Source organism: Nelumbo lutea, chromosome 1, assembly GCF_056320005.1.
Source record: "Nelumbo lutea isolate HS-2025 chromosome 1, American lotus-T2T, whole genome shotgun sequence".
In the NCBI taxonomy this organism is placed as follows: domain Eukaryota; kingdom Viridiplantae; phylum Streptophyta; class Magnoliopsida; order Proteales; family Nelumbonaceae; genus Nelumbo; species Nelumbo lutea.
Window position 1 is genome coordinate 175285962 of NC_142684.1, and position 24900 is coordinate 175310861.

Sequence of the window (24900 nt, forward strand, 5' to 3'; positions counted from 1 at the left end):
GATTTGATGGATTATCACTAGAATTGTATATCTATGCATCCCATCATATTAATTGTAATGTATCTTTTCATATATACCATTAAAATATACATTTTCTTATCTATTTATACACTATTTGTGACTATTTGGTCTTAAATTTAGTATTATCAATGTATTTATGAAATTTGTACGCATTTCCCTAATGCATCCAAGAGCTTCCATATTTTTTATCCATATCCATGCATTTTCAAAGTGTTTGTATATGTATCCATATCCGAGTTATCCGATACAATACCTACTACCGATACTTTAATAAATGGGTTAAATCACTAGTTCATTAGAAACCACATATGATAGGGTAGTTGAATGCCTCTCCTTTGTATAATACAATATTTTCCTTTCCAACTAATTTAGTATTGGTGAAAGTGCAATAATTACATTAATAGGTATATTGCTATCGATGAACTCTGAATGTAGAGAATGTTGTTATGAATTCTAAATTCTGATTTCTAAAAATTGTTAAATGTCCATTTTAACCCTATATATGAGACTTTATTTGTCTATGTAATTCAATAAAGAAACAATATTAAAAATAATGACATTTTAATAGTACATTATAATTAATAATTTATTATTATAACATATTATAATTAATATTATAATATTAATTGTTATATTATAATATAATATTATACTATATTATATTATCAATTTTATAATATTATACTATCATAATATTATTACCATTATAATAATATTATGTTACAATATTATATTAATATTATAATAACATTAATAATTTATTATTTTTATTATTAATTATTAGTTATCAATAATCAATAATTAATTAAATAAATATAAAATGATTAAGAATAATCAATTGATAAAAATTGTAAATAATTAAATATTTTTAAAGAGCTTAGAATTTACTAATTAATTATTAATGAATAAATAATAATTATTATTAGATGTTTAAAATAAATAGTTAAATCATAATTTCAATAGATATATAATTAGCAATCATTACTACTTTATAATTTATAATTAATTATAAAACAGTTAAGTAATTAATTAATTATAAGTAAAAGTTAATAAAAATAATTATTAAATAATTAACTAAAAATTAAATACTAATTACATAATTGAGTAATTAATTATTTTTCTTAATAATGATAAACAAAATATTTAATTATTATTATTATTATTATTATTATTATTATTATTATTATTATTATTATTATTATTATTATGTGTTTTGGGGGTATCATTGGAAAACAAAATAAAATTTGCTCCTAACAAAAAGTTATAAGATTCCTCTTTAAGAGATAAAAAGTGAGAGGAAACAAACGCCCATTTTCCTCTTAAAGTTGTAAGATTTCTCTTGAGAGATAAGAGTTAGAAGAAACGAACAAGCCCTTACTCTAGCATTGAAAAACAATTCTTCTAATCAGCCCAAGATTCTCAAATTTTCTTTGTTGTTCCTTCTTTACTCCTAGCATTTTTAAAAGAATAAACCTGTTAGAGAATAAAAACCTATTCAGGGACCTCACCTAATATCTTAAGTTTTTAGGTTAAATGGTTCTTTAAGATGGTATTATTCAATCCTCACGGCTCCCCATTAAGCTTAAGCTTTTAGGTTGAACGGTCCTTTGAGGGTGAGGTCCCTGAATAGGTTTTTATTCTTTAACATAGTCCATAAATACATAGTCCAAGACCTAGATTGAACACAATTAAAAACATAGTCCATAAATACATAAAATAAATATATAGATAAATAACTGTGCCTACAACAAATTAAATTAAAAACCAATAATGTAATGATATTTTTTCATTCATAAAGGAGAAGAAACCATAAAAAAGGAAGGTCACTTCGACTTGACCGGTTTATAATATGTAGTCTACAACTTATGGTGAACAAAAAAAGGAATCCCAATACAACTAATACATTTAAAAAATAATTCTTTTAATAAATTTAAAAGAGAAAATTAAGTATAGTGCAATTTTTTTCATGTTGCTTATAATTTATTTAAGAAAGGAACTTGAATGCTAAGAAGTGAGTACTTCAAATAGGATGTACTCATGTGCCTGTGATAAATTACTTGAATAATGGGGTGGTTTATATTTCCTACATAGCAGTTGAACAAGATAATTTACATTTTAAAGTACCATTTTCACTTGTAGAACAGCTCATTTCTTTCTAAAATTACAAATGTAAAAAATATGGAACCGCATAGTTCAGGAATGGCAAGCATGAGAACTGTAGCTTAGGATGAAAAGAAGGCATGGCTTTTTTCTTTCTTTTACAATTATGGTTTAGATCTAAACAAATTCATATAAAGAACTAAGGAAAGAATGTACAAAGGATAGAGGCTTCACTTTTCATGATTGTCTGCAGACACGTCTACCTTGACTATGAGAGGTTGGTGAAGATCCATTGGTGGATCAGCTACAATGGGCAACTGTGGCGAGGCTAAAACACCCTCTATCTCTAAGTTTTCAGCAAGTGCTTTGTCTAAAGATGCCTTCGCAACTTTTGTTACAGCCACCATCAGAACCACTGAAAAAAAACGAAAGAGTTTTAATAATTGTAAATAAAAATAGTTAAAAGACGTGGTGTATGAGTGTAGCTTGTTTATCTTAAAACATATAAGGTAGCATAAAGGGGCTTTGCTCTATTAATGAGCAATCTGGGTTGCAAATTTGTTTCCTTTCTTTCTCCTAAACCTTTTATTTAACAACTTTGTAAATAATGATAGACTAAGATACTTATCAATCTTTAAAGACAAGGAGCAAAAAGGATATGAGTTTTTTTTTTTCTGAAAAAAGGTAAGGTAAATTTATTAACTGAAACAGAACCATACAAATAAGCACCAAAAAAGGAGCAAAAACTGGGAACAGACTCCCAGCTTACATTACAATTCAAATACACTTCTGGACCTCAACTGAGTTCCAAATACCCTAGGCTGGAAGCCTTTCACACCTGCAGTCCATGACACTAATTTTCCCACGGCACAGGAGATAAGACAGTCTACATCCTTGGCTTTATTTTGAAAGATTCTTCTGTTTCTCTCCATCCAGATGGAACTGATCACAGCTGCAGGGAAAGCCCACCACACACTTCTAGTCGGCTTAGAGAGACCTTGCAGGTCCCAGCTTCAAAACACAGAGGCGTGACGCGAGGCATTCCACTACCTAGAGGTGTGAGGCGTAGCTCAGAACGTAAGAGGCATAAGCCTCCCAAACACAAAGAGGTGTAAGCCTACTTAAGAGGAGGGGGATGAGGAGGAAGGAGGAGGGAGAAGAGGAAGGAGGATCTCATTTTTCTTTATTTTTAATAAAAATATTTTATATTAAGAAGAATGAAGATGCATATCACTAGTTAAAAGGGGGGGGGGGGGTGTTCTTGTCGAAGTGGAGGTGAAAGAGCAGGAGTCGAGAAAGACCCCCCTAACACAAAAAAACCAAATTGAGCTGCACTGAAAAGGGGGGCTGGGGGGCGCCCCAGTCGAAGGGGTCTGGGGGCTTAGTCCCCAGCTCACTTTCTTTCCCCTTGTCTTTTCTTTCCTTCCTTTTCCTTTTCTTTTCTTTCTTTCCCTTCCCTTTCTTTCCTTTCCTTTCCTTTCTTTTCTTTTTTCTTTTTTTTTCTATCTTTTTACATGGGGTGTGCATGAGGCACATGAGGCATATGCCTCTAGCACACCTCATGAAAAAAGCGTATGAGGCGTACACCTCTTGCACCTAAGGCGTATGTCATACGCCTCAGAGGTGTCAGTGCCTCTGGCATACACCTCAGGGCGTTTTGGGGGCGCCTCGCCTGGAGGCACGGCGTACACCTCCCACACCTTTTAAAACACTGGTTTGAAGTTGTGTCAGGTCTTAAAGTGAATTTGGGAAAAAGTGTAATTTTTCCTATAGGGCAAGTTAACAATTTGGAGGGTTTTCTGAGAGTATTGGTGTGTCAAGTGAATTATCTCCCAGGAAAATATTTGGGGATTTCCTCTTGGGGAAAAATGTAATTCCAGTTCTATTTGGGATCCAGTTGTGGAGAGAATGGAAAAGAAGGTGGCCTTATGGAAGGCCAAATACCTCTCCTTGGGGGGGTAGAGTGGCTCTTAGAAAAAGCACTTTGTCAAACTCGAACCTTTCCACTTATTTTCCTTCCTCTTTCCCATCCCCTCCAAAATATCCAAGAAATAAGAATTTCTTTAGAGAAACTTTCTGTGGAGGGGCTGGGAAGAGGAAAGGAAAATCCATCCTGTAAACTGGGATCAGGTCTGCTTGCTAGTGGAGGAAGGGGGATTGGGAATAAGGAAATTAAAGGTTTTTAATTCTGCTCTCCTGAGCAAGTGGCTTTGGAGATTCAAGTCGGAAAGGGATGCTTGGTGGAGGACACTAATAGCTTCAAAATATGGTGTGGATTGGGACAACTAGAAATCTTTGGATCCCTTTCAAGTCTGGGGGTGCCATTTGTGGAAGGGTATCATGAAGGCCTTCCCTGCCTTCTCAGAAGGACTGGAATACAAAACTGGGGGTGGAAATAGGTTGAGATTTTGGAAAGACCCCTGGTGCTTAGATATTCCTCTTGCTGGGGTTTTTCCTGATCTCTTTCAGTGTTCCCTTAGTACTGATGCTTCAGTTGCTGAGTCCTATGATTTGTCAGAAATTTCAGTTACTTAGTACCCTCTCTTTAGATGAAATCTCGTTGATTGGGAATTGGACCAGTTGTTGGAGTTGTTGCAAAGACAGGTAGAAATGGAGTGGAAATGGTTTCTTTTCAGTCAAGTCCATGGCTTCTAAACTGAGTAAAAGCAACATTATTGGCTTTCCCAGTAAACAGGTGTGGAATCCAATTAGCCCTTCCAAATCCAACTTTCTTGTCTGGGTGCTGGCTTTAAATAAATGCTTGTCAAGAGTCAATTTGGATAGGTGTGGAGTTCAGACTTCAGACTTGAACTGTGGCTTATGTGGGCTCCTGCCTGAGACTGTTGACAATCTCAGCATTCACTGCTCTGTCTCTGCTAAAGTTTTGGGAGCATTTCCTCAAGGCGGCAGGTGTAAATTGGGTAATGTCTGGTTCTATCAAGGAGTTATTGTGCTGTTGGAAGCTGCCTGGTCTGAGGAAGAAGGGGAAACTGGTCTGGAAAACAATTCCTGCAGTTGTTTTAGTGTCTTTATGGCCACAGAGAAATAACTGGATTTTCTGTAACAAAGAGATTCTGAAGACCTAATTCAGGTTGCAGTGAATAGACTTGCTTCTTGGTTATCTGTTGTCCCAGAGTTTAAGCATCAGAATGCTTTTCAGTTGCTTTGCTCTAATTCTGTATGGGATTTGTAAGTTGGCTTCTCCTTGGTGAGGTCCACTGGGTAGCTGTTGTAACATTGCCATCTATTATCAATAAAAGTTCTTACCTTACCTTTCAAAAAAACAGAAATATAGGAGAGAGAAGAGAGAAAGGAGAAAGGAGAAAGGAGAGAGAAAAAGAGAGAGAAGAATAAAGAAGAGAGAGAGAGAGTTTAGAAGAGGAGAAGAAATAGGCAATGGGAAGGAGAAAGCAAGTATATGAGAGAGCAAAGAGAGAGGAGAAAAATATGAAGGGACAAGGAGAAAGAAAAAAGAGAGAATTTGTAGGAGACTATAGAAAAAAAAGAAAGAGGGAATAGAGACGAAAGGGGAGAGAGAATCTATGAGAGAGAAGAGAGGAAATTTTGTGAAAATGGTGATATACAACTTCTTTTAAGTAGTCGACTCAAATAGATACACTTGAAAGAAGAACTGTTTACTGTATTAGAGAAGTAGTACAGGTTCGAAGAGAAGAAAGAGAGAGAGAGAGAGAGAGAGAGAGAGAGAGAGAGAGAGAGAAGAAGAAGAAGAAGAAGAAGATTGAAGAGAGGAGAAAAGAAAGAAGGGGCTCGATAGTTAATAATCTGCCGCCCCATACACTTCTTTATTTATAGCTTTAGGTTCCTTACAAGAATAGGAAATAAACAAAAATTAGAAACAATAAGGCCAGCGGGCCCAACTTAAAAGAAATTAGAAACTACTAATAAAAGAAATTATAAACAACTAGGTGTGGGTATGAAACCACACACACTAGAGCCTGAGTGTGGGTATGGAACCCCACTAGTGGCTAACTAGACCTGTTCATGGGCCAGGTAGCCCGATGGCCCGGCCCGCACCCCGGTCGGGCTTGGTCATGTAACTAGGCCCGCGGGCCTGACCTCGGGCCTAACACAGTAAGCCCGACTGTGTTTCGGGCCGGGCTCGGGATTTGTCAAAAAAGCTCAGCCCGACTTAGCATTATATATTTTATAAAATATATAATATGTATTTTATATATTATATAAAATATATAAATAATATAATATTTATTAAAATATATATTTATAATTTAATATATACATTTTTATTATATATATATATATATATATATATATATATATTCAGCCGCTTCAACAGTAGTAACAGTATGGGCTAAATTTCGAGCTCGGGCCCAGGCCCGGCCTTTGGGCTTTTTATGAGGGTTGGGCTCGGGCCCAAGTTGTAGGCCTGATGGTCGGGCCGGGCTCGGGCTCGGGCCTTATAAAAATCTGTTAATACAGAGTGAAAGCCCGTCTCGACCCAGCCCATGAACAAGTCTATGGCTAACCAACTATTTCTTCACTCCCCCTCAAGTTGGGAGTAGATATTTGTCATGCCCAACTTGCGTAGATCTGTCTCCAATTTGCTTTTCGTGACTACCTTAGTGAAGAGATCAGCTAACTGCATGTCTGAGGCAATGTAAGGAAGGCATACTTCTTGAGACTCGCTTTCGGATAAAATGTATGTCAACCTCGATATGCTTAGTCCTATCATGCTGTATTGGGTTATGGGCAATATTAATTGTAGCTTGATTATCACAATACAACATCAAAGGCTTCTCATAACCAACCTCCAACTCATTAAGCAAGGATCTCAACCATAACACTTCTGCAACACCTTTGGCCATGGATCTATATTCTACTTCTGCACTGGAGTGAGTAACAACATTTTGTTTCTTGCTTCTCCAGGAAACAAGATTCCCCCCACAAATGCACAATATCTAGAGGTAGACCTCCTATCATCAACACATCTAGCCCAATCCGCATCTGTATACACTTCTATTTTCATATGACCATTATTATTAAAGAGTATACCTCTCCTTGGATATCTCTTTAAGTAGGCAAGGATCATTTCTACTACAAGGAGATGGATGGTCCTAGGAGAATGCATGTATTGACTGACAACACTGATGGCATAAGAAATATCTGGTCGGGTTAGACAGAGATAAAGAAGTTTCCCAACCAGCCTTTGGTACATAGCCCTGTCCTCAAGGAGCTCTCCACTTTCTGCACTTATCTTATGGTTAGGCTCAATGGGAGTATCAACAGGTTTCACTCCTAACTTGCTAGTTTCTTCCAATAAGTCTAAAACATACTTCCTTTGGGAGATGAAAATGCCATGCTTAGATCGAGCTACCTCAATTCCTAGGAAATAGTGTAACTTTCCTAGGTCTTTCACTTCAAATTCCTTGTGAAGGTGTTGTTTAAGGGTTTCAATTTCACTAGTGTCACTTCCTGTTATCACAATGTCATCTACATAGACTACAAGTAGAGTCAGGGAATGACCTGTCTTCTTAAAGAAGAGAGTGTGATCTGGATTGAGTCTGTATGTATTCAAATTTGTCCAAAGCCAATGTAAACCTATCCAACCAAGCTCTCGGGGATTGTTTCAGCCCGTACAAGGCCTTCTTCAAAAGACAAACTTTCTTTCCTGCTTCTGTACTATAAAAACCAGGGGGTAACTCCATGTATACTTCCTCTTGCACGCATCCATTGAGGAAGGCATTCTTAACATCCAGCTGAAATAGTGGCCATGAGAAGTTTGCAGCAATGGATAGAAGAACTCTGATAGTATTCATTTTTGTAGCAAGTGCAAAGGTTTCTGTATAGTCTATGCCATAAGTTTGTGTGAATCCCTTTGCAACCAATCTAGCTTTATACCTCTCTACAATACCATCTGCATTATATTTCACATTAAACACCGATCTACATCCAATAGGTTTCTTCCCTTTAAGCTGGTTAACTAGTTCCCATGTGTTGTTCTTGACAAGAGCATCAATTTTTACTTGCATTGCTTCCTTCCATTCAGGTATCAAAAGAGCTTCTTGCACTTTTCTAAGTATAGGAATAGCAGAAATAGATGCCAAGTAAGATCTGTAGGATTCTAAGAGACAATTATAGGAAATGAACTTTGAGATGCAATGGGCAGTGGATGAGGTGCAACGGTGTTTCCCTTTACGAATAGCAATTGGAAGATCAAGGTCATCTGTCGGTGAAGGCTAAACATCTGTAACAGTGGGATCAATAGTGGGATTGGTAGTAGTGTCTGGATTTAGAGCTATAGAAGATGTTGGAACTGTCCTGGATTGTTGTTGAGCACGAGAATCAACCTACCTCCACCACTTTCTGTGATACACTCTTAACTCCCTGCATTTTCGACAACCTTCTTCGCAACGCCCCCCCAATAACCGGAACGGGTAAAGGAACTCTTGGAGCTAAAACTGAAATCCATTCCTCACTATTCTCCCCCTGAGGAGAAGCCTTATGATAGTAGGGCATATCCTCAAAGAAGGTGACATCCATAGACACAAAGCGCTTCCCTGAAACTGGCTCATAACAACAATATCCCTTTTGATTTTGTGCATACCCAAGGAAAATACACTTAGTGGCTTTGGGATCAAACTTGGAGCGATGAGGTCTAAGGATTTGAACTAAACAAGTACACCCAAAAGTTTTGAGGGGAATAGTGAATAGGTCCTTATTTGGGTATGGAAGACTGAACGGGGTTTGCATGGTTAGGACCCGTGAAGGAACCCTGTTAATGAGGTATATGGCTATACAAATTGCATCTCCCTAGAAGCATATGAGAACATTGGAGTTGAGCGTGATGCTTTTGGCTACCTCTAAAATATGCCTGTTTTTTCTATCAGCAACCTCGTTTTGCTGAGGTGTGTGAGGACAGGTGCTCTGATGAATGATTCCATGATCAAGGAGATAGGATGCCAAGGGTTTTGCAAAGTATTCCTTGGCATTATCAAATCTAAGAATCTTGATCTTGGTTTCGAATTGAGTTAAGATCATCTGATGAAAAGCTTGGGTCAAAGAGGGGACCTCATCTCAAGAGTGCATAAGATAGACCCATGAAAAACGGGTATAATCATCAACAAATAATAAGAAATGTTTGTACCCCCCATGGTGGGAGTATGGTAGGGCCCCCAAACATCAGTATGCACAATCTCAAAAAGAAGGTTGCTTCTTTTATTACTTAAAGGATAAGATGATCTACTATGTTTTGCAAGTTCACAACTTTCACATTTTAACCCAGACACTTCTACTGACTCAAACAAGTTCGGAAAAAGACTCTTTAAAGACTCAAAAGATAAATGACCTAAGTGGTTGTGCCAAAGCATAACCTTACTACAAGACTGAGAAACAAACAATTTCCCTGCTTCACTCTGCTCCCTTTGTGAATGTTCCAGCAGGTAGACTCCATTCATCTCACGACAATCCCAATCACCTTCTTCGTTTCCAGATCCTGAAAAATACATTGATCGGGGAAAAAGGTTACCGAACAATTTTGATTTTTAGTAATACTACTAACTAAAAGTAAGTTAGCACTAAGCATGGGAACATGCAAAACTAAGGATAGGGTGATGGTATCTGACAATCTTATGTCTCCCTTGCCAGAAATTGGTACGAGAGAGCCATCAACAATAGAAACTTTGCCTCTCTCAGACGATAAACAATAGGTGCTAAATAGAGTAGATATGCTAGTCATACGATCTGAAGCACGTGAATCTATTACCCAAGAAAGTCTAGTATTACTTGGGATAGAAGCATGGCAAGTAGTAGCTCTTGTACTTGTATGAGCAAGGGTTGAAGTAGGCTATTGAGCTGATGTAGGCTGAGCTGAATTACTAAATTCATTTTCTAGCCGAATCAGAGCAACTCGGACTACAGCTAGGGTATCTAGAGGAGTGCCTCTTGTGCCTAATGAAGTTGTACTATCAGTGTTGACAGTCATATTAGCATTCCCTTTCTTATTTCTGAGCTTTACTGGAACTAGATGAGGGTGGTGCAACTTCCAACAGGTGTCCTTAGTATGTTTAGGTTTCTTGCAGTGTTCACATACTAAGTCCTTCTTAGCTTCCTTCTTCTCCTTATCCCCCCTCCCCGATTTAGGTCAAACTACTGCCAAGGCTGATTCGGAGGGTTGTTTCTACAACATAACCTTTCTCCTAGTTTTTTCACTATGCACTAGAGAATAGGCTTGTGATAAAATCATACTATCTCTTGTCAACAACTATTGTCTCACAATGTCATATTTAGAATTCAGACCAGCTAGGAACTCAAAAACTCTGTTAGTTCCAACCTACTTTCTATATGTTTATGCATCTTTCTGATTCTCCCACTCAATTGTTTTAAGATGGTCAATTTCATGCCACTGGGATTTTAAGGTTGAAAAGTAACAAAGACCTGCTTCTCTCCTTGCCTCAAATTTTTAACCTCACATTTTAACTCATATGCCCTAGCAACATTAAGTGGCTGAGAGTAGGTTTCCTTCATAGCATCCCATATTTCCTTGGCCCATAAGTAGTTTCGACTGATGTGTGGCTACATAGAGTTGCACAGCCATGTCATCACCAAAAAATTCTCTTGGACCCACCTAGCATAAGTAGGGTCCTCCTTGGACAGTTCCTTCACATCCCTTAGCAAGAAGTTCAATTTTCCTCTACCCCCAATAGCCATCATGGCTGATTGGGCCCATTCCAAGTAGTTTGATCCATCAAACTTAACAGTTGTAATCTAAAAGGTGTTTTCAGTCATGTTACCTGAACCACCAGTCCCAAAAGCACCTTCCCCTTGGTTCTTGTACTCCATTCTAAGTTAAGAAGAGGCTTTTAAACTACTGTGACAAGAAAAAACTGTATTTCAAGGCTAATAACAGCCAACCTAGGACAATGATTTTGCAGTTAGATAACAGTCAACTACTGTCCTAGGATTGATATCAGTCTTGAGATTCTCTCTGAATGAATAACAAAGTCCTTTTGAGTATCAATCTCAAGAAAAGGTACTTACTTTATGAAGGAAAATGCCCAGAAAACTGATTGCTACCTTCGGTCTTCAAACTTGATCAATCGATTACTGTCAGCACCTTGAATCTTGATCAAAGAACCAAGAAAAAGCTGATTGGCACCTCCACTCTTGATCAAGAATTGATCTTGATCACTTAATTCCTGCCTGATTCCTCCTGATTACAAGAAGCTCTCTCCAATCTTAAGACAGCTACTAAAGCCTTCTTGCAACCTCCAAGAATCAGCCAAAGTAAGGATCTTTCTTAATTTTCAACCCTAAACAATTCTCATGTGGTCAGCTGAATTAAATCCACATGAGAAACCCTAGATCAAAGGCTCTGATACCAACTTGAAAGAAGAAGAAGAACTGTTTATTGTATTAGAGAAGTAATATAGGTTCGAAGAGAAGAAAGAGAGAGAGAGAGAGAAGAGTGAAGAGAGGAGAAAAGAAAGAAGGGTTCGGTAGTTAATAATCTGCCGCCCCATACACTTCTTTATTTATAGCTTTAGGTTCCTTACAAGAATAGGAAATAAACAAAAATTAGAAACAATATGGCCAGCCAGCCCAACTTAAAAGAAATTAGAAACTACTAATAAAAGAAATTAGAAACAACTAGGTGTGGGTATGAAACAACACACACTAGAGCCTGAGTGTGGGTATGGAACCCCACACTCATGGCTAACCAACTATTTCTTCAGATACTTCTGATTCAACCTAACCCAACCCTTTTAAGACAATTATGTAAACGGTAAGGTAAGGATAGAGTTAGTCAATTTCCTAAACCTTAGCCCTTAGGGGTACTTTAAGAGATTTGCCCTTTTCAAAACAAAGAGGTTTAACAAATGTGCAATTAATCGGATTTCTTTTATGAAATGAATGTTTCTTAAAATCCCTTCTCACCCTCCTTTCAGAATTAGTTGCATTTTATTGCTACAACCCCAACTACAAGCAAACATAGCTCCCAAGAAAACTTCAGCTGATTAAAGTAGCAGTATGAGTGACTATCTAAATAAAATATAATCCATTAGGAGGGAAAAGAATCGGATCTATGATAATTTTAACTTACCAGATATCACAAGACCCAATGCAATAACAACCTGCACCCACCAGAATGGAGAAAAAAGAATCAGAAACTAATATAGACCATAATGGAGAATAAAGGATATCAGAACGCCTAGAAGTATCTACTCTAACAGTCTAATGGAAACTAATATAGATCTATTTTACCATAATGTGATGTCATGATTCCATTAAACCCAGAGACTAAAATAGGCTTACCAAGAAACTATCTAAGATTTATTTGACGGGATAATTTGGGGAGTACCGATCTTTGATGCCCTTAACCATTAGTTACAAGCATACTTTCCAATGACAAGAATACTCCCATGTATTATTTTTAATCATTATAACCACTGCTATGTTTTTGTCTTTTCACCAAGGATCTACCAGTTAATTAAAAAATGGGATGTGCCTAAATAAGTTGTCAACTTTAGTCTGATGTGTTATGCATATGGTGGACTTCACCATATCAAACATTTGTAAGCCTATTGACTTGATCAGATTATTTCTGTAAGAACTCAATAAAAAGTTACTCATGTCTAATTACACCTGAAAAGGGAAAAATAACAAGATGGTTCTTACCCAATGAGTTGTTGAAACCTCATCCCATCCATGTGTTACATCAGAAAGATCCTTGAGAGTTGTTCCAACATATACTAGGGCAAGAGTAATTGGCTGAAATGGAAGGAAACCAGATACATCAGCTTTGCATGTAGACCAGATCACCAGATCATTCAACAAATTATAAAGGATTGGCATGGATATTTGGCATAAAATTTTTGGAACAGCCCTGTTGTTTGGACAGAATTAAGTAGCAGGAGTGATGGAAGGAAGTAATGGCCTTTTTACTAAATTAATGGATAATACAAGGGTTGAGGGATACCATCATTCCCAACCAGGAAGCTAACATGTACTCCCATATGCTAACAGGAGTGACAGACAGGAGGTAATTCAGCATGTTAAATGGAAGCAAAGGAACAAGCCGAAGCAGCAAAACAATCTGTCAAATGAGAAATGAAATGTCAGAAGTCTTACAGTAAGTTATTAAACATATTTGTCTTTCACTTGAAAAAGAATACTCATGGGTGATAACAAGACAGCATGAAGGCCCGTCAACTATCACATATCCATAAGTCCATTCAATTAGCACAAACCCAGCCAATTTCCAAATTCCTATCAAGTACATGACCAATGTCCATCCCCACACCACTGGCCTTTACCTTTTGGTAGTGGTTTTCTTTGGGGTTGGAAAAGGATTTTGGGCAATGTCCAGAGAACTAGACTGGGCATAGAACCAGAGAAGGGAAAAGTTCACGGGTCAGAGGTTCAACTGGGGTCAAACCGAAGGTCAAACCGTGATGACATCACATATACGTATATATACTTATATACTTATATGGTGAATGGATGGCAAGTTCCTTAATTTTTCAAGCAAATGACCAGGGTTCAAGTCTCTTGATTTACATTTTCTTTAAAATACATGCATAATAAAGTAAAATATACAATAAAGAGTCATTATTTAACATAAGTGGTGGACTAGTGGCAATTAAACAATATTAAATAAGAGGTCATGGGTTCAAGTCTTATTAAACACGTTTTAAATTTTCAATTATTTAGGGACCCAGGTGACTTCATGAAACTGGGACTGGTTCATCGGTTTTACAGTTAAACTGACCGGTCAGCCGGTTTTCACCAGGTTTTTAGTAAATATGGTTATTGAGGCATGAGCGGACCAGCCAGGGACCCGGTCACAGTTCAAACGGTCTGATCGGATGGTCCAGCCCGGTTTCCTAAACACTGGTTTTGGGAGGGGGAGCAAAAGGTTTGGTCACGGTTTTTTGAGTTCTATGCAAGGAATGAATCCCTCTTATGGTGGAGAAACTCCATGATCCCTTTGGATGAGAAAATTTAGGCTGTCCATGTTTAACAATTTGGGCTGTCCAGAGGGCTCTCCACTCCCAGTTGACACCTTAGTCCACATAGACTCCATATGATAGTAAAGCAATGTTATAGAGAGAGCCTGTGGACAGCCCAGGCCATCAAAAATGGGCAGCCAAAATGTTCTCCCCTTTGGATTAACCTTGGATTAGAACTGAGCATTGAAAAACGTATCCTCCTAACTTTTTTCTATTTCATAAAATCACTCTGCTTTCTTTCCTCTTCCTCCATTTATGTGTAGGCAACTGTTTATTCAAAAGAGTGAAGGATGTACACAAGGGATGCACAAAAGGCCCAAGCAATGAACTGCAGTATATGCTCTAATCAGTTTAATATGTGTAGGCAATTGTTGAAGTTGCAGCAACTGACTTGAATTTGGAATGTTGGCCTATCCCCTTTGTCACTGACATATCCACCTTAACCATTTTTGTTTGTCTTTTCTTGTATTCTCAAATTGGTCCTGTATGTCTTTCCTTGTGAAAGTCTTGACAACTGTATTCTCCCTTCTTTATATCTAAATAAGTTTTCTCATTCTTGATCAGAATAATTTAGAAATGCATATACATACATTACCATTATTAAATAGACACTGAGTTAGGTGCATCCTTATTAAAAACATAAAAAACATTGTTTGCAATGACAAAAATCAATACATAGCCATGCTTTGGTCTTTTAAACATTTATTTCCTGACTAGTCAATAGTGATTAGGATGTACCCCCTTCAACACTGAGGAAAGTAACCATAAGTACAAAGAAAACATGCAACCAGCACAAGAATCAGATTTAGTAAGTGCAAATATGTAATATTCAGACCTTAAATCCAGATCTCTGAATTGCAATAGCAACTGCTTGAAATTGTGGATAATCCTTCAATTTAGAAATAACATATGACCTCCCAATCTGCAAAGAGTAACAAAATAATGCATAAAGGAGAAAACCTTCTTCAACTAAAATGAATTCAGGGTCAATTAAGAAAGAAAAACAGAATACATTTCATCCATTCTGCAACAAGATGGTTTTTCAAATGCAAGATGATTCTGTGCAAGCCAGAAAAATACTCAACTATGATTGCTATTCAAGTGAGGAAATAAAAATATTCGTTGACATCTGCACATGTAACAATAATAAAATTCAGCAGCTCTTGAAAAATGTTTAGCCATTGGCAATCTCAATGGGAAAGGGAAGGAGCTCAACGACACAGATTGTATTCTCCACTCCAACACCCCAGAATCAGTAAATCATCTATTCTTACATTGTCCAATTTCAGCCATACTTTGGTCAAATCTACTGGGGGATTTTCAGACTGCAATGTTGTTTTCCAGAGAATACAGAAGGTTAGTAAGAGGGGAAAAGTCCTCTGGCCTATGATGCATTTTGCTCATTTGCTGTACTTTGGACCATATGACGTGAACTTCTAGTTATTTGAACACGAGCTCAGTCATATAGAAGTGGTAGCAGGAAGAGCCATGGATATGATGAGGTGTTGGATGATTGTGCAGGAGTTCAGGGAAATCATCCTTTCCTCCCCTTTGATTTTGATTCTCTGTTTATAAAAGAAATTGATACATAGATATAGAAGCTTCCCAAAGGAGGAGTTATGTATGTAGAATACAACAAGGGGCTAGCACTACCAATTCATTAGGGTGCATGGTACACATGTATTGCACGCCAATCTTCTCAAACATTGTTTCTCATGCTTTTGGCATGATCCCCATTGTACAGAGCCTTTCTGATAAGGGCCATTTCCCAATTAAGGTCTGGGCTATATGGGATCTTAGGAGGGGTGTAGACTGGATATCGATCTAGCATTTGGCTTTAGTCCACATTTTCAAACTTGTCAGTGCAGGTTCTACCAATGCACTAAGCAATGCTGCAATGGTCCCTACATGGGTGCTGATAATACATGTATTTCTGATATATCATTAATAGAAATCAGATAATTTACCTTCTTAAGAAAAAGTAAGTGCACATGCATATATGAATAGATTGTTAAGCCTAAATCTATCAACAAGTTTTAGAAACTCACTGTTCTACCAAGAAGGAAAGCAGCTGTTGCACCTATGGTAGCACCAATGGAATCAGCAATAAAGCCAATGGGCATCCCAAAAAGATAACCACCTCCAAGCTGGTATATATTGAGAAAAGGTTTCATTAGGTTGTACTCATGAATAAAATTTGGTAAAAAAATCAACTTCAATAAATGCATTTGTCAGAAGGCACCAGCACAGAAGGAAATTGTAGAACATAAAGATAGGAAGCCAATGATGAATGGACATAAAGATAGGTATAGCATGGCAGTTGGCTATTTAAAGGTCCAATATACAAACAAATGAACATACAGAAAATCAAATAATGGGATCAAAATTTATAAACAACAAACTCATTATTTACTTTTTGTATTTTATTTTTGGAAAAGCAATGACAAGAATTGTATTAATAGTATGGAACATAACAAAAGATGATATGGATGATGGACATCAGAGAAGACAAACGTGAGCCCATTGCAGAACTTTAGAAGCAGTTAGGTTTGCAAAATTTCCTGATGGCACTTGAGGAATCCCATTTAGTCAACAGGACTAAGGCCCTAAGGCCAAGTACAAAAGCCATCACCTCTGCAATTGTGGCATCCGCCTTGCTAATGAGGCATCTGATAGCCCAAACCACATAAAATTCCTGTCTTAAAAAAATTATAAATCCTTCAGGATAGGGATACCATTGAAACTCAATCTCATCTTCCCATTGAATTACTCAAATTGATAATCAACATGGGGAGTGAAGGGAGACTGCGAATTTGCTAGCAATTTCCTACATCTGTTCTAGGGGTGATCATGGATCGGGCCTAGTGCTTTAAAAGCAAAAGGCGCAAAAAAAACGCAAGGGCCATTTTGCTCTTGAGGCACAAGGCGCAAAAAATGCAAAAAAATAAAATAAAATAAAAACTCCAAAAAAATGCAAACTATTAAAATATTAAACAAATAATTAATTAAAAATATAAACTTAAGTTTTAAAATAAATGATTTGAAAAAACCTATTATCTCAACTTAAAATACATAAACATAACATGTAAAACATATTTAAAATGAAAACTTAAAAATAAAATCAAGCATAATATATAAAACATATTCAAGCATGTAAACTATTGATCTCTTTATTTTTTTCCCAACTACATTACTTCAAATAGCTAATATGGTGTTGAACATTATGCATTCTTGATTCTATGAGCTGCCTATGTACCAAGCCTCTAAAGGCAAGCCCAAACAAGTCCATATTAGGGTCTTAAATTCTTAATCCCTATTAAAAAGAAGAAGAAGAAGAAGAAGAAGAAGAAGAAGAAGGAGAAGAAGAAAGGTTTTGTAACTTTAAGTGTCTTTTAAAAAATATCTTTTATTAGGATGAATGAATGAGCAACATTAGCAAATATGGACTTGTTGTTCATTCATTCATCCCATAGTTTTCAAGGTTCCAAGGCAAGGCTAGGCGACAAGGGGCGCCTTGTCGCCTAGGCGGGCACGATGGATTTTTTTTATGTAGAAAACATAGATCCTAGGGTAGTTCCCTAGGTACCATAACCATGTTTCCTTAACAATAGTAGTAGTAGTAGTAGTTATAAAAAGATATTTTTAGAAGACACTTAAAGTTATAAAAGTATCCTAATAAAAGATATTTTTAAAACACACACACACAAAAAAAAGAAAGAAAACTGAAAAAATGCACAAATTTTCAAAAGGTGCACACCTGGGCTGAAGTGCAAGGTGCACGAGGCGTGCGCCTTTTGAAAATACTCACCCTGGGACCTAGGCAAGGAGCATACCCTAAAATGCACCTAGGGGTGTAAACGGTATTCGAAAATCCAATTTCGAATTCGATATTCGACATAATCGAATGGAATTCAGATAATTTGAATATCTAATCGGTCGAATTCGGATATCTTATTCATACCAAATAGTTAATCGGATTTGAATTCGGATATGACCTGATTCGATTCAATAAATATCCGAATTCAAGTTCAATAAATATTTTATATATAATATATAAAAATATTTTATATAATTTATATATTTATATACTTCATATCAATAAAATATTTATTTTATATATTTTTTAATTATCTAAAATAATTAATTAATCAAATTCGAATAGAATATTCGAATATTCAAATATTTAATTCAAATTTGGATATTAGAATATTCGATATCGGATTTTCTAATCGGATTTGGATTCAATTATTACCTGATCCGATTCGAATTCGATCCGTTTACACCCCTAAATGCACCTCGCCTCTATGCCTAGGCACGCCTTTTAAATCATTGGTTGGGTCGGGCTGGGCTTAGCACCTTTATCAACTGTCAAGGGCTTTAAACTAGCCTAGGTTTGGCCCGAGCAGGGCCTGATTCCAGACCTAGCCAAAAAGCTGAGAAGAAACAATGTTTTAAAAGCACAAGACGCAAGGGCCAAATTGTGCCCAAGGCACCAGGCAAGGTGCACGTCTTTTTGAAGCAAGAGGCAAAAATACAAAAAAATTCTAAAAAATAAAAAAAGTCAAATTTCCAAAAAATGCAAAAAAATGCAAAAAAAAAACAAAAATATTAAACATAATATTAATAAGAAATATAAGCCTAAATTTTAAAATTAATGTTTTAAAAAACCTATTATCTAAAATTAAAATACATAAACATAACATGTAAAGCATATTCAAATGAAAATTTAAAAATAAAGTTAAACATATAAAACATTTTTCAAGCATGTAAAGCCCACAATCTCTTTTTTCCTCAATTGCATTACTTCAAGTAGCTAATGTGATGTAAAACATATTACATTCCTGATTCTACAAGTCACCTTTGTGCCATGCCCCTCGAGGCAAGCCCAAACAAGTCCATGTTAGGGTCTTATATTCTTAATTCTCACACAAAATAATAATTTTATAATTTTAATTGCCTTTTAAGAAGATATTTTATTACAATGAATGAATGAACAACATTAGCAAATAGGGAGTTCTCGGAGCTTCAGTGAGCAAACGCATCAGGCGCACCAGGCGTGTGCCTTTTGAAAGTGCTGCGCCTGGGACCTAGGCGAGGTGCCTACCCTAAAATGCACCTCGCCTATGCGCCTAGGCATGCTTGAGGTGCGCCTTTTAAATCACTGAGAAAAACGTGATTGGAAGTGTCTCAAATATGCTTTTATAGTTGAGTTCTTGTTGTCCCCTTTCTCATCCTAGGCTCCTACTGATGTGGGACAAAAAGTCTAGTTTTCAACTTCTAACACAACTATACATCATTTGCTAAACAAACAAACCAATAATCCTCGTGTATCTTGAATTTTGAAATTTAAATTTTGAAAAAGACATTTATATCTTGCAAAGCTACAAAGGGATTTATGTTTTGAAAAGTTCAATGCACTTTCTACTTCAAACAAATTATTAGATTCATAAATCAACAGTAGGCGATTAATGCTTACAGTTAGAACTGAAGCTGGAACTGCCAATACTGTCAGAGGAATGTAAGCAACAGCCCTGCACAAATTTCAATAAAATGTCAATTAAAAAGCAACAAACTAAAGGCAAAAAGTTGAAAGAAAATGATCAGTGGAAGTTAAAACATTTTATTAAAAAATATTCAGTGGAATTTAAATTTTAATTACCAGTTTGACCATGTGTAGTATCATTAACAGGATTTCCGATATGATACTGCTAGATCTATACATGCATGGAATGTATGTAAATATGGAAGAGTTCCTTCAATTTAATGATTTATAGTGCTAAATAAATGCCACATTTAAACTCCACAAAACTTGTTGGCATATGATGAAAATTCAGTACCAACAAGGTAGGTAAAAACCAATGCAAATAAACATCTAAGGAACAGACTTACAAAACAAGTGGACCCCAAGGCCCTAGATTGTGCTCGATCCAAAATAAAAAATCCTTCAAGATCTGGAAATAACAATTTAATTTAGGACATAATGATAGACAAGAAGGGAGGTGAACAAGTATACAATACAATAAATAGAATTTAGTAACAGTTTCTAAAACATCAAAATATTTGGAATATGATAATGTACTGATGGCAATAAGCATTATCATGCAAAATAAATCCATTTCTCATAATCAAACAACTAAAAGCTTATGCGCTAATAGTTGTCCGAGTCAGAGAAACAAAATAAATAAATAAATAGTAAGGTTTGAGTTATAAGATACTGATGAAAGAAATTGCACAGGTTATCAATCCTAAGAAGATAATGTTGGAGGTAGTGAGCAATAAGTTAAATAAATGATTGCTGATCAAAAAAAAGTTAAATAAATGATAAAACAATGGATAGGAGGCCAAAAAGACGGTGACAACTTCACGAGATGACATTGACTCAAGATAAGACCATGGTGCAGGGGATTAACCTATTTCCTTAACCACATCACTCTTTTTTGGCATGACCATTGCATACTCTTCTATGTCCTTATAAGGGATGAGATGATGACAGTAGCACATCCAGTGCTAGTATTTAGATTAATTCTTATCGGATCAATTCTTACCCCTGAATATAAAAAAAAGGGCAGCCCAGTGCATGTGCATGAGGCTCCTGCTAATGTGGGGTCTGGGGAGGACAGATGTATGCAGCCTTACCCCTGCACATACAGAGAGGCTGTTACCAAGATTTGAACCCAAGTCACCCAGGTTGCAATGGGTGACAATGGATATTAAAAAAAAAAAATCAATTCTTATCCTGGAATATATAAAAAGATCAATTCTTACTGTACATACCCTAGTCAGAACCAGACTGTGGGTAGAGAAAGCCCATCTATTTCAGAATCACAATTTGCAATCTAGATTGTTCCTATTGTGTTATTAACTTATCATGATTCTTACTGTACATACCCAAGTCACCCCGGTTGCAATCAATTTTTATCTGCCTAACTATTGTGTTATTAACTTATCATGATTCATTTGGCCAAGTGAATGGACTTGCTAATGTTATTATGATTCACTTAGCAAGCCCAAATGAATATTTTTAAATTCCACCTCAAAATAGGCTTCAATTTACTAGAAACTGAAAATACCCAAACTGCAGAAAATATTATGAAATAAAGCGCACACTATAACAAAGGTAGTGGTAAAAAGAAAATGGTTTAAGTTCTTCATTATTATCTTCTACATTTTAGATCTTTTTTCCTCTTTCTCTGTTTCATCCTATTGTGGTATAAAAATGGAGAAATTTTATTTTCTAAGATAGGTCCTTCGACTTGGATTTTGATTAAAAAAGTTTATGCATCATAGGCCCCCCACTAGATTAGGAAGGTCAATTTAATTAATGTAGCCTAATTAGTTATGCTAATGTGGTTTATATTGAATTAAAAAACACTTACATTAATTATATCTATACGTAGTTCATATATTGATTTAGTTTAGATTAGTAGTGATTGAAGATTAAAAAAAACATTGATATTAATAAAGGCCTGCCCTACTTTTTTAGTAAATATATAGATTCTGTTTCTATTAATAGTAAACTAATTAATTAATTATCTTAGATTAATCAATGATCTATTTAACTATTGGGTAAAATACTTTTTTTCCAGGGCAATGAGACAATGTTTACATTTCTTTTTAATCCCTTCGCTCATCATATTGGATATCAGTATTCCCGTGTCACATGGCCCCGGCTAGTAATATAATATAATGATATCAGTATTCCCAAATTTCATTCAAAAAAACGGCTAAAAAAGGTAACACAAAATTTCAAATGCCCGACAATAACGGAAGTCAAATAAATAAATGGAAGCAGTAATGACGCAATCGATATTATACAATATCAATATTCATGTGTTAATGGAATCCTCTAATTTCACAGAATCAAACATATTAACATTGAAGTACCACTACCATGACGAAATACAATTATTAAGCGATCAATTAAACCCCCAAAAACACAAAATTAGACATATTAGTAATGAAATTCAGCTCCCGAAAAGAAAATTTCAAAAAAAAAAAAAAAGTTCACAAAGCTTCCAAGAAAACCGCCAAATAGGAGGATGTAATGCAGAATTAACAGAAGAAAAAGAATGGAATAAAAGAAATCCAATTGAGATGAAAAAGAAATGGATGAACCTTCTCAATAGGAAGAGTAAAGCAAGCGGTGATAATGGCAGCCAAGAGGAGGAAGAGAAGGGCGATCCTGAAGACGGAGGCCCAAGTGACCGCCATTGATAGCCTTCGGCGCCAAGGCCTGCACTCCTCCTCCTCGTCTTCCGTTAGGGCTTGCTTGAGGAAGGACCTTGCTCTCAATCCTCCAAAGGTTGCCAGATTTAAGGTCCCCAAATTTAGCCGATTATCCCCTCAGCACTACACTAACTCTTCTGCATCTCTCCTTTTCTGTGCATGTATTTGTCAAATGAAAAAGGAAGCTTCGCCAATTTTATCAGAGTTTCTACCACCATAAACCCTGCTCTCTCACACTCTCTCTCCCCTTAGTCCCTTCCACTAATAACTAATTCCCCTTACGAAGTCGCACTCCCACCTTCGATCAGAAGCGTGTGATCAACTTTGATCCGAACATGATCAGAGGATCGTATATTCATAACGAGAAGACAAAAAAGAATTACAGTGATAGATATGTTAATTTACTGAAAAATCCTCCGCCATCCTTCGAATTTATATGCGTAAGAGATTGTTGCGTGCATACGAAGAAAACTCGCTTTGGATCAGAAAAAAAAAATGACAACCATGATAGCTTCACTTCGACTGTTCGAGTTTAGTAGGACGCAGGACGCAGGACGCAAGCGTATTAAAGTTGAAGAGAAACTCATGAATTGCATGTAGGTCCCTAGTAAATTGTTATCCGGGGTAGTCTCACGTTAGGGCGTAATTGGTCAATGTGCCACTTTACTTTCAACACAGCACCGTTTTCTCATGAGTGCTGGTCAACATGCCGCTTATTTTTTTGTTTAAGCGGTGCTTCTGCTACATAGGTTGTTTTCCGAGAAAACAGCAATGTTTTTGTTTGCTCTAGTGCTGTAAAATTAATTTCAGCATTGGTCATATTATCCAAAATTCAAAAATTCAAGATGTTATATTTGTGCCACATCACTGCACTTGATGCTATGTTAATGTAACATTATTGTACCATTGGCTAGGGGTGAGAAAAAAAATCGAAAATCGAATTGATTGAAACTGAATCGAAAAATCGATTAAAGTTTGATATTCTTAAAAAACCAATAGTTTCGGTTTTATTTCGGTTAACTATTTAAAAACCGATAATTAACCGAATCGATCAATATATACAGTAATATATATTTATATAATATTATATTTTTTTTTTTGAAATCGAATAAAAAAGTCTGGCAATCTAAGACTTTCAACCTTTCTCTTCAAACCTTTCAATTGAAAATTGAAATATATTATATTTTATTTCAATTGAAAACCGAACACTACCAAAGTGCCAAACTACCAGTCTCTCAATCTCTTCAAAAATCCAAAACTTTTAGCCTTTCTCTTTTGTCTCTTCGTAGTTCGAAACCTAAACCTTCTCTCCGTTCTCTGTTTCTCACTCTCTCTTACTCTTAGTCTTCAATTCTTCATATTCCCCAAACAACCAGACCTCAATCCCAAGTGACTAGTTCGGCAATCAGCGCAGCAATTCCCTTTGCTTTCCTCCGGCACCGGTTGTCCTTCAACCAATGACCTCTCCGGCTCTCCCCCAGTGTCTTGTCTCTCTATTCTCTGTGAGTGTCTGAGTGAGTATCTCTCTCTTCTTGCCTGTCATCTCTGCCGCGCGGCCCACACCAACCACTAGCACCAAGCGGCAACGCCAATCTCTACCTTGCCAACAAGCAAGCACCAATGCCATCTCTATATCTCTCTTCTCTCTCTCTCATCTCTCCTCTTTGTGGCTCCGCCAGGTGCCAGCTCTCAAGCTCTCACTTCAGGTGACAGCCAATAGCAACAACCATCAGTATCAACCATTCTGGCACCGATAGCAACCACCGATAGTTTTAGGTATTTTTTTATTTTAACTACATAAAAAACTAAATTGCGGTTAACCGGTCCAACCGGTTGCATCGGTTCAGTTTTGGTTTGGATATTTAAAAAACCAATCAGGTCGGTTTGATTTGAAAAAATACCCCATAGTTCGGTTAGTTCGGTTAACCGAACCGTGAGCACCCCTACCGCTTGAAGCAACGAGTTGTTTTCAAAGAAAACATCAAATTCAGCATTGCTTTAGACCATACTTTTTTGATTTCCAAGGTGTGGTCTGAAATAGGGGTGTCAATTGAATTGGATTTGGTCCAATCTAGTCCAGTCCAATGTGAATCCATTACAAATGGACAGTCCAATGAATATTTTAGACCATTTTGGACCGGTCCAGAGACTATCCAATCTATTCAAATTTAGATTGGTTTCAACTCAAACCTAGTCCATTGACACCTATGTTCTTATCTTCTATCAATGGACCAGATATTGGCTCAATCTAATATAAGTTCATTATGGATGGACCAGGTCCAATCCAATATGTCATATTGGTTTGTCTAGTTTGTCCAAATTCAATATGTCTTATTGGTCCATCCAATCTATCCAAATGGATTTTGATTTGGACGGAATCCAACCCAAAACCAGTCCATTGACACCCCTAGTTTGAAGCAATGTTTTTTATGGAAAAACAGTACCAAATAAGAGGCCATTTATTGAAGCACCACTTTTTCTGATGTGGCATTTACATGACATTGTTTTCTCAAAAAATGGCATCGATGCCAAACACCACCTTAAGTCCAATTAGTAAAATTAATGT

At 36.4% G+C, this 24900-nt stretch overlaps 1 protein-coding gene across 1 annotated transcript; it reads right to left on the minus strand.

Annotated features, from left to right (window-relative positions):
* Window positions 1-2074: 2074 nt before the first annotated feature.
* LOC148879360 (uncharacterized) lies at window positions 2075-22968 on the minus strand. The gene is made up of 9 exons (XM_088960876.1): window positions 22224-22968; window positions 19998-20059; window positions 19585-19639; window positions 16157-16255; window positions 14944-15030; window positions 13076-13192; window positions 12775-12867; window positions 12200-12230; window positions 2075-2536 (listed from the first exon to the last, which is right to left on the minus strand). Exons 1-9 carry the CDS (start codon window positions 22317-22319, stop codon window positions 2352-2354), a joined length of 825 nt encoding a protein of 274 aa, XP_088817002.1. The 5' UTR covers window positions 22320-22968; the 3' UTR covers window positions 2075-2351.
* Window positions 22969-24900: the final 1932 nt, after the last annotated feature.

What these genes read in the sequence shown, in the direction of transcription:
- LOC148879360 (XM_088960876.1), bottom strand. Translation starts at nt 22,319, where the DNA reads ATGGCGGTCACTTGGGCCTCCGTCTTCAGGATCGCCCTTCTCTTCCTC. An exon ending in CCTTGGGGTCCACTTGTTTT is followed by an intron (nt 19,640 to 19,997) that starts GTAAGTCTGTTC and finishes AAATTTGTGCAG; the next exon opens with GGCTGTTGCTTACATTCCTC. An exon ending in AGGTTTCAACAACTCATTGG is followed by an intron (nt 12,231 to 12,774) that starts GTAAGAACCATC and finishes TGGTGGGTGCAG; the next exon opens with GTTGTTATTGCATTGGGTCT.